Here is a 17,411-nt window from a genome sequence, read left to right on the forward strand (position 1 = left end):
CTTCCAAGCCACTTCCAGGTCCACCATCAAGCATGCAGGGGACTGCCCCACACTCCCGTGGGATGCTCCATCTGCCCCAGCATCTCAGTGTTCACAAGCCATGCCTCGTACCTTGAAGTACGTAGAAAAAAAAAACAAAGCTGTGTTTATGGCCGAGTTGCTGATTCTCCAAATCTTCAGATGCAGATTCAGCCAAATCAAATTGGGACAGTGATCTGAATCAGCGAAACAAATCACTGTCCCCCAAATCAGGCTGAATCTGAATCTAATACTGCCCGCTTTGCACACCCCTACTGAATAAGCCCCGTTCCTCCTCACCATTTTTGTTGCCCTTCACTGGACTCTCTCCAATTTGTCCACATCCTTTTTGTAGTGAGGGGCCAAAACTGAACACAGTACTCCAGATGTGGCTTCACCAGTGCCGAGTAGAGGGGAATAAATTACTTCCACACCTACCAATGTAGCCTAGGATACTGTTAGCCTTCTTGGCAACTAAGGGACACTGCTGACTCATTCAGCTAATTGTCCACTGTAACCCTCAGGTCCTTTTCTGCAGAGCTGCTGCCCAGCCAGTCAGCCCCAGCCTATACTGGTGAATGAGAATGTTCCATCCTAAATGCAGGACTTTGCACTTGTACTTGTTTAACCTCATTATATTCCTTTCAGCCCAATCCTTCAATTTGTCTAGGTCACTCTGAATCCTAGCCCTACTCTCCAGCATATCTACTACTCCCCCCCAGCCAGGTGTCATCTGCATACTGGCTGAGGGTGCACTCTATGCCACCTTCCAGGTCATTGATGAAGACCTTGAACAAAACCGGCCTCAGGACCAAGCCCTGGGGGACTCCACTTGACACTTACTGCCAACTAAACACTGAGCCATTGATTACTACTCTGAGCCTGATGCTCCAGTCAGTTTTCTATCAACCTTACAGTCCATCCACCCCATACCTTCCTTATCTTGCCTACGAGAATGCTGTGGGAAACTGTATCAAAGGACTTGCTAAAAATCAAGGCACACCAAGTACATCACATCCACCAGTCTCCCCTCATCCACAGAGACAGTCACCTCGTCATAGAAGGCAATCAGGTTGGTTAGGCATGACTTGCCCTTGGTGAATCCATGGCAACTGTTCCTAATCTCTTTTTTCTTCCTCCACATGCTTACAAGTGGATTCCTTGAGGATCTACTCCATGATTTTTCCAAGGACTGAGGTGAGGCTGACTGGTCTGTAGTTCCCTTTCTTAAATATGGACACTATGGTTTGCCCTTATGACTTGCTACTTTTTGCTCACATCTATAAAAGTATCATTACTGGGGTTCTGAGGCTCAAAACAAAGCCCACGGGCCATCTCTCTCTCACAGGTCATTTAAACATATGGTAACAATCCTAACCAATGAACGAGTAAAATCCACAAATGAACAAAGAAGATTGTGCCAAAATGTGAATCAGAACTCAAAGCATCCTTGAAACTGTTCAGTACATGCAGCAACCTTGGGAAATGAATTATTATAGTGGAAATTTGGAAGGACAGCACTTGCCAATAACTATTAGATAACAGTATATTAGATATAATATTTGGGCAGGAAATATTCATTATAATGGTAACTGTCAACAAATATTGACTTCTGACTAATATGTACTTTTAATCCTAAAATAAAGTATTATAGATGAAGACTTTCATTTGGATATGAGGTAGAGGTAAAGATAAAAGGATAATCAAATACAGAGTGTACAATTTTTTGAGAAGCACTTTCGTTTCTTGCTTAAACTTTAAGCACATCTCAAGTTCACTGACATCCGTGTTGAAATGAGGACTCAGCCTACTAAAAATAAATGCTACCATGATGCAATAGTAATAGAGCAAAATAGTCTCACACACGTTTTACCTACACCTTGGACAGAGCTTGTCCTTAGCCTATGAATACGAAGTATTCACATTTAGATCAATCTCTTTTTGTGAAATTGAGACTTATTGGCATAAATCATAAAATGTAAGTTATTCAGGTACTGAAAAGGGAAGGGAAACATTACTCTCCAAACTTCCAGCTTTTTCCCCACTGTCTTAAATATCCCCTATATAGAACTGCAAAGTAACCATTCCAGATTCTATTTGGCAAAGATAAAAATAAGTCTGCAAGACAGTTTTTTTTATCTTCGAGGTACTCACCAAAACTGTCAGGTTACTCCATGTTATGGTATCCACAGACTTATTGCTTTTTGCCCACAGCTGTAAAGTATCATTGCTGGGGTTTTGAGGCTCAGAACATACACATCTGAAAGATAAATTAAAAGTACTTTTAATGATTTTTTCCCCATTCTTGTTTATTTGGGTTTAAACTTGTAAATGGGTAACCATGTGGTGATTTTTAGTAATTTATATTTTCAAAAATGTTTTCAGAACAGCACTTCCTATACACTTATGAAAAGATAGAGCTCAAGGCTCCTCAGTCTGTGCAATAAAATGATTCAAAATTAAATAATAAAAGGATGGGTTTATAAAATAAAGCCATTAGATAGTGCCACACAGTTTAACATGCAATGCACAAGGTTTGTAGCGCCACAAGCCACATGTGCTTGCACACCTAAATCCAGTCATGGGTGCCTTGAGCTTCTTTTAAAGGCTAAAGGGTACCATGCAATGTTAACTCTGCTAGGTGTGTAAACATGATTCACAAGATAAACTCAGATATTTTAAACAGCAATCCACTGCGTTAAAAACATTGTGACCTGCTGTGGTATTTTTTAATTCTTAATTGCTCTGTTACTTTTCTGTAGGGTCAAAATAACGAGTAGCAACTAAGAGCTGGCATTTTTCGAGGCTGCTTCAAGCCTAAAAAGACGGAGAATCACCGGTATAAATTGATTACATTGCAGTACATGGTTATCAAGCCAGAAATAAAATTCACGTATTAAAAACCACAAGATCGAGAAGTTTCCAAAATGCGCTGAAGCTAGTTTGTTTTTAATATCGGGGTGAGAAAGATATGGCCTGTGGGCAAGGAAATTTATCTATTTCTCTGAGCCCCACCCAGCCCAGCTCAGGCACAGGGGGTAGCCCTGGCCATGGCACATGCACCTGATCCTGTTGCCCCTTGGTGCACAAAAGGGCTGGGGTGGCACAGTGGCTAGACTTGCTTCCCGGCCGCCCCAACAGCAGTGGCTCCTTCCAACTGCCACTGCCAGTCTCTGCTGGGTAGGGGACCTGGCCCCACTACCCAGCACTATAGCCCAGCCGCCCTGCACCCACTGCCAGGGGTGCCAGACAGAGTGAGTGGGCGAGGTCTCCGTACACCCTTGCATCTGCCCACACTCCCTATGATGGATGCCAGTTTTGCAGGAAGGGGCACGTGAGGAACAGATCATCTCTGCCCCAAGCCCTGCAGTGTCATGGCCCCATGATCCTGATCCCAGCCCCACCCATCCATCCCAATCCCAGATGCCACTTCCCACCTGCCTGTGGCCCCATCCCATCTGCCCAGCCAAGTGCAGGACAAAGCCATTTAAGACATTTTGGTGAGCTGTTGCAGCCCAGGGGTTGCCAACCAAACTCCCTAAGTGGCCCTTCAGTCCAAATAATTGCTCACCCTTGTTTTATACCTACCATGCCTTCTGCTTGGATCATATGCAACTGAGATTGGATAACATGTAGTCAAAGCTGCATTTTTTTTAAAAATTAAAACGTACTAAATAGAACATGCAAAAATTAAAGAATTTAAGTTTTCAAATGTTATGAACAAATGGTATTGTGTGTGTACACCTTCATATACATTTATAGAGTCAAAAAATGTCAATGTACTGTAAAATATTACATATAGTAAAAAAGATGACACTTACGAATATGAAGTCAGTTTATCCAAGTCATTGTGCATATTGAACGCGTACACTTCTCCCAAATGAAAAAGCTTTTCTAATGCCTCATAGATAAATATTATGCAAATGAGTGCTGCAAAGGCCTCCTCAGTAAATCGAGTGATGTAACATACAAGGCTGCTTGCATCAGTTGCCACTAATAAAATGCAAAAAAATGACGTCCACAGACCAATGCTGGTTCGTAGGGAGAGATAGGAAAGACCATAGTCCCTGTTTTGGGGAAAGGGGGAGAAGAGAGAGAGAAGAATTTGTAGAAACATCAAGATTACCTATACCCACACCCTACTCCACCTTGGAACAGAGAAGTAGGCCAAGTTTTCTTCCTGCACCTATTCAACCGCCACCCCCCCCCCCCCCTTTATTCTGCAGGGCAGCCCTGTTTTAGGTAGAGCTGAGACCATTTTTTCATCTCTTTCTGATCCTGTGGGCTGGCGTTACTACATTACACAGGGGATAATGAGGTTAATGGTGTTGAACAGTGCTTCTAAAACTATCTGACACGCTGGACTGGCAATTTTTTTTCCAATGGGCCAGGGACCAGTGCCCGGTTCAGCTGGTGGCAGCAACTGCATGTAATAGCACTACACAACTGCGTTACCAGCTGTTTCTTTCTCTTTCCTCACCTCGCACGACATGACATCACTTGGAGTGCTGGAACATACTAACTGTGGCACTATGACATATCAATGTTATGCTTCTGAAAATATATTTCTTTCTTTCCTGGCAACTTGTTGAGGACTGGTGGCTCATGGACCGGCAGCAACCTGCGGACCACCACTTTGAGAAGCACTGGTGTAGAATGCTCTCCAGCCAAGAAGAGAGGTTAGGTTCTTTTCAAAGCTATCTAATCTACCTAGTCAAAGTTCCTTGAAGCCAGACTAGTCCTTGGTCACTCCTTTCTATTCAAAGCCACCATTGTATTTTAGGCAAAAAGGTCAGGTAAATGTTCTATTAAATTAGAATTTGGCCTTTGCCTGGAACTCCAATTTCCTTGGTGGGGTCAATCTGTGCTTCACAACTGCTGCTAAAGTAAGTGGCTCACCAGTGTTTCTTTTACGTCTCCACAATCTGTTTTATTACTTCAGCAATTGCTGCTAGGGACAGCATTTGCCACTTACTTAGAGATCACCAACTGAAAGCTAAGAAATATCTGAATGTTTAATTTAAACAATTCTTTAATATTTTTTGTATATGTAATTTGGGCAGAATATGACCCCGAACTGTTGTAGATTAAAAAAAACCACTAAAGTTTTCAAATATGCTAGTTTTAAGGTTTTAGATGCACGCCATATCTCGTGAAACAGAGATGCTAAAATTGAGGATATTCTGAAAACAGAAGATTCAATATTAGTGATTTAATATTAGTGATTAGGAAGTAGTTCCACTTTTTTCTCTTTCATCTGTGTAATATGATTATAATTTTAAATATCTAAATAGCTTTTAAAATTCTATTTTCAGGGGGGATACTGAATAGGTAATAAAATTAGGGCTGTAAATACCGCTTAATTAAGTACCCATTTAAACTCCCCTCATGTTATCAGATAAATGGTTAACTGATAACATGCACCTGCCAGGGACCAGCCCCCACCTATACTTACTTGTCCTCCAGGCAGCAACAGTAGGCTAGGAAAGCCCCTCATCCCTCGCTGCCACTGGTGCACGCCTGCCTAGGAGTCAGGACTACAAGTGGCTGCACTAGGGTCTGCGGAGCCCTGGCTTGGCTCATTGCCAGAAGTAGGTGCACACATACCCCAGGGCAGACAGTGGGGAAGCTGTGAGGGGCCCAATCCTTCTTCTGGCAGCACACCCCAGCCCCTTACCCCATCATGCACCCTAGGTGCATGTCTAGCCACCACTGGCGATGAGTCGGATCTGGGCTCCGCAGACCCCAATGCAGCTACTTGCAGCATCCCCAACCACCTGTCATGAGCAGCCCAGGATCTGTAGTGGGTGGAAGGAACTTGCCAGGAGCGTGGGCTGACCATGGCAGGTGGAAAGGAGAGGCTACAAGTGGCTATACCAGGGTCTGTGCAGCCTTAGCCTGGCTCACTGCTGGCAGCAGGTGCATATGCACCTCAGGGTGGACAGCAGGGAAGAGGCCGGGACTGCACTGCCACAAGAAGGATCAGAGCTCCAGTTCACAAGTCCCACAGTTAAAGTCTTGTAAAGCTCTTCTTGCAAACTGACATACATTCAAACTGAAACTGAAAAGCAGCTCTTTTTTAGTTTTGGATCAAATCAAGAAGCTGAGTCATAACACCACCATACAGAACTGAGATCTAAAATGCTATGGTCTTAAAATGCAAAGTAGTGTGGCAAGATCAGAAAATGTTACTTACTTGCAGAATTTAAATAATATTTTCTCAAATACTAGAACTGGTCCAGTGCTCCCCAATATTGTAAGAGGCTGCCCAGCAAACAGAGAATAGGCAATCCCAGTTAACGAGGCTCCAAAGAGAGACTCTATTGCACTCTGTTTGGGGAAAAAAAAATCTTCATGACTACACTGATTTTAAAATTAACATTTTCCATATTGTTTACATATTTAGGGTATTAAAATACATTAACTTAGAAACAAGACATGATGTAAAAGCATTGAAGTCATTGTTTCACACACAAGTGTAACTTAACACAACTTTGCTGGAACAGCATCATGGTCAAAAGCTTTGGACTGTTTTACTCTTGAGAAATGTACAGCAGTCCAAAACCATGAGAGAAAAAAAAAAGTTATTCATTCTGGAGGCTGTGAAGGAAAGCACCTAACAAATGTTATAACAAAAACATAGTACCTAATCAACACATGTTCTAATAAAGTTGTCCGTCTCATTAAGAAAGAAGACTTGATCTGAGCCTTCAAGAGGCCGAGAAGCGACCACACCAGACCTGTATCAAAATAGCGTGTGTGCTATATCAAACCTGCACCCATCAGCCATGCATTGCAAAACACATCTAACTAGGTTTACTGAAAAATACTGGCTTATGAATACATGACAATAAGTCTGAGAACCAAAAGCCAACATCCCTTTGGTGGCAGGGGGAGGAAGGAGAGAAATAATCTACCCTGGGAGAGAAGCAAACCTTTTACAATACAAATCAGTACAGTATTAAAGATTTTCATAAATTATCTAATCCAGTTAGAATTAGAATGATGAAAAAGTTATTCAACAGACAATAAGATTTTTGAGCAGCAAGTTTTAAAACCTATTTGATATTCAGTAATTATTCAAATCTGAGAAAGATACAAAAATTAGGCACAAAATTATTCAATGAAACACAACCAGGGGTAAAACTGATTTGCTGAATAGGGGCCACAAACAATGTAACTTCATAAATCATAAACAATTTAAGAGACTTATAAAACCCAGCTTCTTTCAACAATTAACCTTGAACAAGTGTTTTTAAGTCAGTGCATTAACTCTGGGCTTTCAATCAGGCTGTCAGGAAAAGGAAATACTGAGGAAGTGACAGCTTTTGTGAATGAGGGAGGGGGTTGAACACAAACTGTGTACCTTACAAAGTCATCTACTGGACCTGAAAGAATATTTGCAGAAACTAAATTTATTATACTCAGTGATTCACACCCAAATATTTAAAAGGCAGGAACAAACCTACAAACAATCCCAAACAGCTAAAAGAAAGAAGCTATTTATACATCAAGCTCAAAAGAAACAGGTCTCAAAAGTGACACAAGATGCACATTCAACAAACATGTTAACATTTTTATGCTAATTATCTGAACAGATTTAGGTGCAGGTTAAGTACTGCATAGTAAAGAATATTACTTATTTCCGTAAGTAGATTTTGTAATAGCCAATAAGTTGTTCAAATTTTCATATCAATAGGCAAATATCTAAGTTACTAGCATTTAATCACACTATCTTTTGCAAACAACTAATAGCACTGACACAAGTTCAAACATTTGCTCTGAGAAGTAATATGGTGAATTCTGTGTTTTGAAGGAGAAATGTTTAATAAAAACCCTAAAAAAATTGAGATATTTAAAATATACCCTTTTCACTCAAAGTAGTCTAATTTTCACATTTCAGAAAGCAGAAAATATACTTCATTAAATTATTTTAATTTTATTATTAGCCAATTAATGCAGAAACAGCAACTTGAGACAGATGATGTGACCATTCCCTCCCCTTTCTGAAAAATGCAACACATTATTACAGAATTTAATTAAAATAGATCTGGTGCTGTTAAACACTGTTCATATTGTACTACCAAAATTGAAATTGTGCTTTATAGCCAACTACATTAATACATACAAATGAAGAGTATTTTCTGTTTGTAAGCCTTCATTATTTCCTCTTACTGAGAATAAGAACAATATACAAACAGTGAAAAATTATATTTTACCCATTGTTTAAATACACAATTCACTTCCTCTACTAGTGTATTGTAGATATCATCCATCCAGGCTTATTACTCAAGGCCATTAGGTTTTTTTTTTTGTTTTTTTTTTTTTGTTGTTTTTTTTTACTATCCACCTTGAGCCTGTGACTTATCCTAAGCAGACCCACTGGAATGGTGCACCTTTATGGATTTAAGTTATACTTTTTTAAATTAAGACCCAGGTCTATCCCCCCTTTCCAAAGAGAGGCAATGCAAGACCTCTCTCAATTCAATAAGCCATTCATCCAGTAAGGCAGGATAAAGATTTTTACCTCGACTGTGCATCTTCTCCTGTTCACATGGGTTTCCCACATTTTCCACAGCAATTACCTTTTGGGGGAAGGTCTGTTTTGGGGCAGGCTAAATCAAGTGCTGTGGGTAAATTCTTCAAATAAAAGTGTGAATAAATGAGACAAATGCACACAGTGACTTGCCTCTGAAGATCTAAAAGCCTGGCTACTACCATTCTTTGTACTCACTATTCTGCCTTGTGTAGCTTCTCCCAGGAGCCCTCCAAAAGTGATTACAGGAGACATACAGGCACAGTATAGGAAAAGAATCGAGGCCAGGCACTGCAGGCTTAGTGCATCCTTGAAGTCACTCAAGAAAAAAGTTGTTTTCCTTTTGATGTCAAGCATCAAACCACCAAAAAGCCTAAATAGGTGAGATGAAACTTGTCAAACTGTACACTAGAGGATTCTAGCTAGTTAAAACTATGGGCTACACAAGACTGCCAGTGCCAATTGCTAGCACAAGTTAACCACTTCATAATCCAATTTAAAATAATACTAAAATGTAAAATAATTTAGATGATTCCAATTAAGCAATTTTAGAAAAAGCAATTATATTTAACATTTTTAAAAAGTGGCTACGTATTTTGCATATAATGGGCTAGATATTGAAAAAGATCCTTGGAAATTATTTTAACCAAACAACATTTAGAACCTCATACCCAAATGCAATGACGTTCAGAACAAACTGAACATGAAAAGAGCAGTTCAAATGTAGTTCCAGAACCATTGTCATTTCCTGCGCTCCAATGTTTACCAGAAATCTATAAGAGTTCTAGAAGCAGCTTTAGTTTCATTTTTTAGCGAAATTCTCCATATATAGAGTTTTCTAAATATATAAATAACATCTGTCTCCCATCTGTTGCAGCAATAGGCTCTAGATATAGAAGAATTTTAAGGAAAATAAAAAAAGACATAGTATAATGAATTCAACTGAGCAAAATAGAAGCAGAAACTGCTATTATGATGATGGATGTTATCTAAAATGTTGACAAGGTCAAACCCAGATTAAACCAAATATTTACAAAAATATTTGGTTATGAATTCAGAGTATGGTTACAAAAAAGTGGAAAAAACATAACACGCTGTTCTTAAGAGAAGGATCATTTGTGCATATTACAAGCTCCATTGGCCTGTATATGGAAGCAAGGAAGACTTTACTTGAGCTGAAAATCAAGTCAACTCATATGGTGACAGGTTCTCTTTAAATCTCTAAAAACATACTACTGACTAGTTTTAGCCTATGGAATATTATTTTCTGAATTTCTAGTTTTCCCCCTATTCCTGATCCAAGGCTGGTTCTGGGGAAAGAATTAGAATATAGCCTGTCAAATATTTTACTAAATTTATAGAAAATTAAATGTTGTAGTCAAGGGTACCTGTTTACTAAGCTTGCCAGAAAAGGAATGTGATTTATGTACAAGAGTTGTCATTGAAAATGAGTGCAGGACAAATATCAATACTTCGCCTACATTCTGTTCCTTGTTGGAAGCTATCAATGTTTGAATGTGGAGACTGCCCAGTAATTTGTGTTTTGTTGGGTATCTTTTAATTTCTTCTGTAAAATTCTTCTTTGACACTGATTTTTTGTTTCTATGTAACATTTTGAATATCTAGCCCAGTATAGAAAAATTTCAATTTTCTGCTATATGTATGATAAATGCATGCTTTATAACAGCTTAAAATCAAAAACGAATTCTGAAAATTTAGTCAATTAAAGGAGGCATTATCATATAATGAAATCCTTCACAAGTGTGTTGAGAAATATTGACATACTGTTGATAATGATTTAAAGTAGGCCAATCATAGGTAAAAACTTAACACTTGAAAAGGAAAAGAAAGATGCACTTAATTAAATCCTTTCAATTCACAATAAAGGTATTGATAATGTCATCACAGAAAACTGTAATTAGTAATGATTTATTGCGCCTATTTTTTTTTTGCGATTACTCGAACTTAATTAAGCAAACACACCTTCCAGTCCTTTGTAGCTCAGGTCCAGCATGATGGCCCTCTTCTTTGAGTGTCTCTCCAGTAGGGGTAGATCCATTTGGAAATTTAGGTAGCTTCCTTTTCTCCTATATCAGGAAAAAAACATATGATTTAAGATTTTTTCTTACTAACAAGCATTAATTCAGATGAAGTACAGATACCCAATACTTAAAAAGTAATTGAGCTTTAAAATACTACTAAGACAACATTTCATAAATATTTCTGCTAATAATGTAACACATTATTCCAGAAGTTCTCAGAAGGCAATATTATTCCTTTCTGGGTCATATGTTCTTTGATAATTAAATTAAATTGAATTAAAATATTTTTAGCAAATTTTTACCACTATGCCTGAATCTTTTATACCTAAAATTCCATAATATACGGATTACATAAATTGTGCTATAATGTGTCACGGCACGCCATACATATACAAATGCATACTCCAAGAAACACAAGACTCAAGCCATCCATTTATGACCTCCTTCTCCATCAGCATTGCCCTTTAGCCTAAAGTACTCCCCTCTCTCCCTCCCAACCTTAGGTCTATCTCCTTCATGTATTCAGAGAGAAACCTCATGTTCCATCAGCTTTCAGTTTACTAGAACATAAAAGCCAAGCTCTTCTAGACTCCTTTTCTAGTACTGTTTACCTTTTCTGTTATGTTCTAGCCTCATCTGATCTTTCTTGAACAACTGGGACCACATTTGTTTTTTACATTCATAAATGCTTATAACAAAAATAGCTGTATTTCATCTATTCAAGTTTAGTATAACAGCAAAACAAGCTTGTTTGTTTAAGACGGCAAAGATACTTATAAAGCATATTTAAAACAGGGTTTTTACTTCAGTCTGGCTTCTGTCTGTTCCATTTTCTTCAAAGTTTAATGGAACCATATCAACAGACTCCCTTTCAAAAAACTGACATCCCTCATTTTACTTGTCAATGAGGCCAAACATGCGCTTATTGGAGTAGGTGCACTCATTGGTGTCACACATGGGGCTGATTTTTTTTGGGCTGGCCATACAGGTGCCTAGGAATGAGATGACAGCCAGCCCTGCCAACAAGCCAGCAATGGCAGGAGCACGCACAGAACTGCATGGCCAAGTAGCTCCTTCTCAAATTGTATACTGCATTCCAGAAGGTCTAAACCACCAGTCTGCACAGTGGCGTTAATTCTTCCCTGTTTCCACTGGAAATACTTCACCAGATGCATCCTAGGATCGTATTTGCCTGCTTCACAGCTGTACCACATTACTGGTTCAGTTATTATGCAACTTATGTCTTTTTCTTCCTCAGTCATTTCCATCACTAAGTCCTGCCCAAGGCTGTTAGCACCTGAAGAAGTAACACCATCAGCCCTTTATGAGCCAAATACCTGTCCCTCAATAGATCAGATCCCTTCTCTAGCAATTTCCCTCCTCTACACAAAAAGTGAAGCTCCCTTTGGGGCATAATTTCCCAGCCTAACTGGTAGTGGGACATCCCACAGAAGCAATACAACACACTTAGAATTGCAAACTGAAGGCAAAGCTTGTGAGGCAAATATCATTCCAAAACATAACCCAATGTATTAGCATTACATTTTTTATTTAAATTTTACATCGCTTTTATAGTCTAATTTATCCTATTTTCTGTCTAAATCTGTCAACTGTGTTTTCATTATCCTTTTATTACCCTTTCGCAATGTTCTTGTTTACACTAATTAAATTCATGCAACATACTTTTATATCAAACAACATTATTAAAAGAACAAAGAAACCCACACGAAATAAATCTTAATTTCTCACTTCGAACGTACACAAACAGATGCACACAGTTCACGTAGTTAGTGTTATTTTAAGGTGGGTCGAATCTTTCTCCCAAGTGGGTCTGGTGTTTTTCTGCTGCTTTATTAAAGGTTAATTCAATGTACAATTTAAAATGTTACAATGTAATTGAAAATATGCTTTAGCAATATTTTTTAAGTCAAAAATTGTCATTCTGTAAAATCTCTTACCTGAGAAGGCACACTTTTTGGTGGCTCAATGCGTATAGATGGATCCCATTCTCCTGGCGGAAGGACAGTCACTTGGTCTAAAAATTCATCAATTCCTGATAACAGATCATTTCGATCTTTCGCTTTATAAGCAACATCATGGAAAACCTTTATGAAAGAAAAAGACACAAACATTTACTTCTGTGGAAGAACACTTCATTAAAAGAAAGAAAAGCTTCAGTTTACAAAAAAAAGCATCACATTTTCAAAGGGTCCTCAACAAGGCTCTTATTGGTACATTTGAAATGTAACATGCAACATTACTTGAATATACAATTTTTCACATACTAGAAGTCTGTGTAGCTAGTGGGTTTTGGACATGCAAAACCTTTCACATTTGTACATAAGCACTTGCATGCATAAAAAACTTTATGCAGGCATACAGAAGTCACTGCTCACCCCAAATGCTTGTAAAAACATCCCCAGCTATGTTATTAAAACCGTAGTTCATCAAAAAGCTTTAAAAAAGTATTGTCTTCTGCTGATCAGAAATGCCAGTTACTTTTTGCATTTCACCATACAGCCAAAGGAGACTGTTCAGATTTTAATAAACATTACAGAAAAAGGCACATTCTTAGAAATCAGGACCCTCTTTTAGGTTTAATCCCTCCTCTTCAAAACTCATGATATGTTATTGAGTTGCCTTTCAAAGACAGTTTTCCTATATATAAAAATCTAGAGATTAATTTTTTTTTTTTTTTTTTTTTTTTTTAACATCAGAGGGATGTTGCAAGAATTCATTATCTGGAAATTTTAAAACGCTTATTACTCTGTCTATAAACCACCATTATTTAGGCTCACCAAATTTATTTGGTAGAAGTGCACTGAACTTATAGAATTGATTGTACATTACATGCCATGGTAGTGCTCTGAGTTAACACAAAGCATTTAAAACAAACTCCACACCAACACATGCATTACGCTTAAAATCAGGAGCTTCATTTTCATTACATTACATGTCCTTTACTTTTGTGCATTCTGGATGACGTCTTTTAAATTCTGGATGACTTCTTTTAAATGTAGAAAGCATGGAGTCAAATTGCATTTCCATTAGTCAAAGGCATATCTGTCATTGCAAAGTATAATCTCCAAATACATTCAGTTTCACAAACCAGTGTATGACTATCACTACTTTGGATTTCTAGTTTCAAGTTAAACAGATTAAGTTTAACTTAAAAATGTTAAATCACCTTTCTTTTGTGGAGTTTCACCCAGTAACATTTTTATTTATTTTTCACACAGGAATGGCAAATCCCAAGCCCTACCCCACAAGTGGCAGAAATTCACATCTCAGAAATAAAGGCATTCAAGGGAGAATATTCTGGAATTATTTAAATAGTATTTTATATAATGCATATGATAAATACTACCAAATTAAATGTTAACTATCAATAAGTTAAAGTATTTTTAAAAAATGCATGCTAAGCCCAAAAGCTAATTAAAATTCTGGACTTTCAGAAATAAATTAACACATATCCAAACACAGAACACACCATTCTAAAATTTCTAGTTTAAAATTCATAAGTTAAATATTGCTTTTGTCTCAAGAAATGTCAAAATTTCAGAAGCTGACTTACTCCAATGATACCTGCAATTCAGTAGGTGGCACTCTACCTCCAATTTGAAACAAATACCCTTTACTGTGCTCTTCTTGGTGTGGACAAACAAACCAGGTCCTGACCTCCTTGCCTACCTAAAGAGTGTACAACACTTTGCCGAACACTGAAAGTGTCACTTCAAGAATCTAGTAAAATTCTAAGTTTGGACATTACATTCCTTTAACTCCTCCTGCTGATGTTTGAACTGTTCACAGTATTCTTATTTTTCTCTTAACAGTTGTACAACATTTGTGCACTGCTTAATAGCTATGAAGTTTCACGCCAGAGATGAATGCATTTAAGCAGAAGAAAAAGGAATCTGCACTAAAATAGCTTGTATGGTCTTTATGAAGTAGTTTTAGGATTATTTTACAAGAGTCATGGAATAAGTTGCTATTATATACTCTGCAAAAAAGGCATGAATTTATTTTTACTAAAATTAGTTTGGCTGTGCCATGCCTAAGTTACAGCTTTTGAAGACATTTCATTAAGCAGTCAATAAGCACATTATTTCAGATTTTTCCAATACACACCACTTGGGTCTCTATCAATGGATTTTATATCTATACTACTTACATCATCTGTCATAAGTGTTGCAATTGATCTTCCAATTTCATGATACTGTGGTCCCTTGCCTGCTGGGCCAAGCAAGAGAAACAAGAACCTGTACAGAAAATGAGACAGACGAGTAGAGCTATGATATTTTAACAGTTATTGATCCTTTTTTTTTTTTAAACAAGCATGTTATTTCAAGAAACATAGGCCCTGAAGCAAAAAGTCATTCATAAAGCTATTGATCTCATGGACGGCCATAATAAATTAGAGAACTGCAGTTCAAAACCAGCTGTGAAATAAAGAAGTTATTTTCAAAAGATAGCAAAAAGGTGGGGTGTGGAAATCTAAAAGTATTCCTTTAATTCATCAGATCTTCCATTACACATAATCCTGAAACCCTTGAAGATGCATACATGCACTTAAAATTGCAACTTTAAGCTATCAAAGTAGAACAGGGGTGGCCAAAATATGTCTTGTGGGCTGCATCCAGTCCACAGCAGGTCCCTTGGTGACAGGCGGCTCCTTCCAGCTGCTGCTGTCAGCCCCATGGTACACTGGTGGGGACCTGCAATGCACAGCCCTGACCCCATACTCCCAGTACCTGGTCTGGGCTTGCTTGCCCAAGTTCAGCAGCAGAAGCGCGAGACAGAAGCTGTTGCTCAGCACAAGGAGAAAAGCAGCCCTTCCCCTCCCGCTGCTGGCAGTTCCCTGCTCCAGCTGCCCAGAGCCCGCGCTGAGCTGCCCTGCATCTGCACTGCCACCTCTGGGCTGCCCTGCAGGGCAGTGGTGGCAGCGCAGAACAGACTCGGGTGGCTACAGCAGGGAACTGCCAGCAGGAGGAGGAGGAAGGGTTGCTTTCCCCCTGAGCTGAGCAACAGCTTGTCTCGCGCTGCCACTGCTGAGCCCAGAGGATGAGCCTACAGCAGGAGCCGCCACCACCTATGGTGCCTAGGAATCATTTTGGAACCAAGAGTTCTAGTTTTTGTATGTAACAAGACAGTCGCACTGCAGACCTGCCCCAGCCTTGCTGTGTGCTCAGGGAGCAGCAGGGCATGCGACAGGTGGGTGGTGCAGTGCAGGAGGGAGGCCAAGTCAGGGCTGCACATGGGTTCCAGCTGATCCACTCTGCTCCGGTGGAAGCGAGTCTGGAGTGGGCACATCGTACTGGGGTGGCACACGGCTGGTAATGGCAGGGAGGCACAACAGGGCACAGGGGCTCCAGGCTGTCACAGGGTGGGGGAAGGTGCTGACCAGCTCGGGGGGGAAGGGGGCACACTCAGGAGTCCCATGCACACCCCACCATACCCACAAACCCTCCCCTGCAAACCCCACAACCACACCCTTCCTCCACACAATCACATACCCCACAAACACTGCACCCACCCATACCCCCCACCAATCCCATACCCTCCCCACACATACCCCCATGTGCCTCTACGAGGAGCCCCATTTACTGCTACGTGCACCCCACCACACACACACACCCTAAGCCACCCTCTCCCTCCACATACCCCAGAAGCCCCATACCCACCCACCTACACATCTCCACAAACACTCCCTTCCACAAACCCCTCACCCACATCCCCCCATCCCACACCCACCCCTCCACACTCCCCTACAACATACAAGAGTAACACTTCATTTGGAGCTATTATGCAATCACCTCTATATACACACCACACAAAAATCTGGACAAAAATATTTTTTTAAATAAAATATGTTATTGTCGATGTTTGATTTTAGCATATAATTTGGGGTTTTTTCCAGTTACAAGACAGCAAACCCCCTTCCCAAAAGGAGTACTTCTGGGGGCAAGGTGGTAAAGGTCAGCGATTCAGGGGCACAATTTCCTTTCCCAAGATGGTGACCAGGGGGCAGGGCAGCCGTCAAGGGGGGCTGGGCTACCCTTGTGGCCCTCCACAGCTCACCAAAACTCATTAAGCGGCCCTCCATCTGAAATAATTGCCCGCCCTGAGGTAGAGTGAAGTAAAGATGTCACAGGAAAGCAATACAAATTGGCAGCTAAACAGAGAAACAGGCCTCAAACTTAAGCCATCTGACAATTTTTTCTATGGATTTCTGTTTTTCTCCAAATCTCAAAAGCACCAGTAATTGAGTTAGGACACTATCAAGATTACCCAATCTTATTATTTTCCTTTATCTGTAAATATGGTACTTCCATTGGAAAATCACTGACTGAAGAACTTCTGAACACTGCAATATAAAGAAAAGCAATCATTCAAGTTCTTTGAAGACTGAATTGCCTCTCTTATTTTAGATAGGAGGAACAGATGAACCAAACACACACAGATCTATACCTACCCACCACATAGACACAATCAACATACATATTTTCTGTTTAATGACAAATGTTCATGCACTTGATCAAAGCATGGGTGAAATTTAACCCTTTCTGGGCACAGTCTGTAGAAATTAGTTTATAAAATTATCTTGAACATTTCCTTACAACCCTCTATCAAATCCAGTCAATGTTTCTTTATCAACCTAACTTAAAATTTTCAATTTATTCAAACAGTTTTCAACAACATTCAACAGCAAACATCCCAGGGGGTCCACGAGCTTTTTCAGCACCTAGGGCTGGATGAGAGCAGGGAAGGAATTATACTGACCACTGAAGGAGTAGAAAAAGAGGAGCGGGTGAGGT

The 17,411-nt window shown here is 39.5% G+C and overlaps 1 protein-coding gene across 11 annotated transcripts in view; it reads right to left on the reverse strand.

Annotated features, from left to right (window-relative positions):
• Positions 1 to 17,411, reverse strand: part of SLC4A7 (solute carrier family 4 member 7) — a 106,545-nt gene that overhangs the window by 26,439 nt on the left and 62,695 nt on the right. For all 11 annotated transcript variants that reach the window (XR_003093715.1, XM_025202368.1, XM_014519262.2 and 8 more), the window contains 7 exons: positions 14,768 to 14,855; positions 12,555 to 12,701; positions 10,538 to 10,641; positions 8,753 to 8,927; positions 6,215 to 6,348; positions 3,840 to 4,085; positions 2,173 to 2,278 (listed from right to left, as the gene is read on the reverse strand). Coding sequence is in view for 10 of the 11 variants with exons in the window: in XM_025202368.1 (XP_025058153.1) it covers positions 2,173 to 2,278; positions 3,840 to 4,085; positions 6,215 to 6,348; positions 8,753 to 8,927; positions 10,538 to 10,641; positions 12,555 to 12,701; positions 14,768 to 14,855 (1,000 nt within the window). In the remaining variant the exon portion in view is untranslated. The remainder of the gene's footprint in view (positions 1 to 2,172; positions 2,279 to 3,839; positions 4,086 to 6,214; positions 6,349 to 8,752; positions 8,928 to 10,537; positions 10,642 to 12,554; positions 12,702 to 14,767; positions 14,856 to 17,411) is intronic.

Source organism: Alligator sinensis, unplaced genomic scaffold (assembly GCF_000455745.1).
Source record: "Alligator sinensis unplaced genomic scaffold, ASM45574v1 scaffold181_1, whole genome shotgun sequence".
NCBI classification, from domain to species: Eukaryota; Metazoa; Chordata; order Crocodylia; family Alligatoridae; genus Alligator; species Alligator sinensis.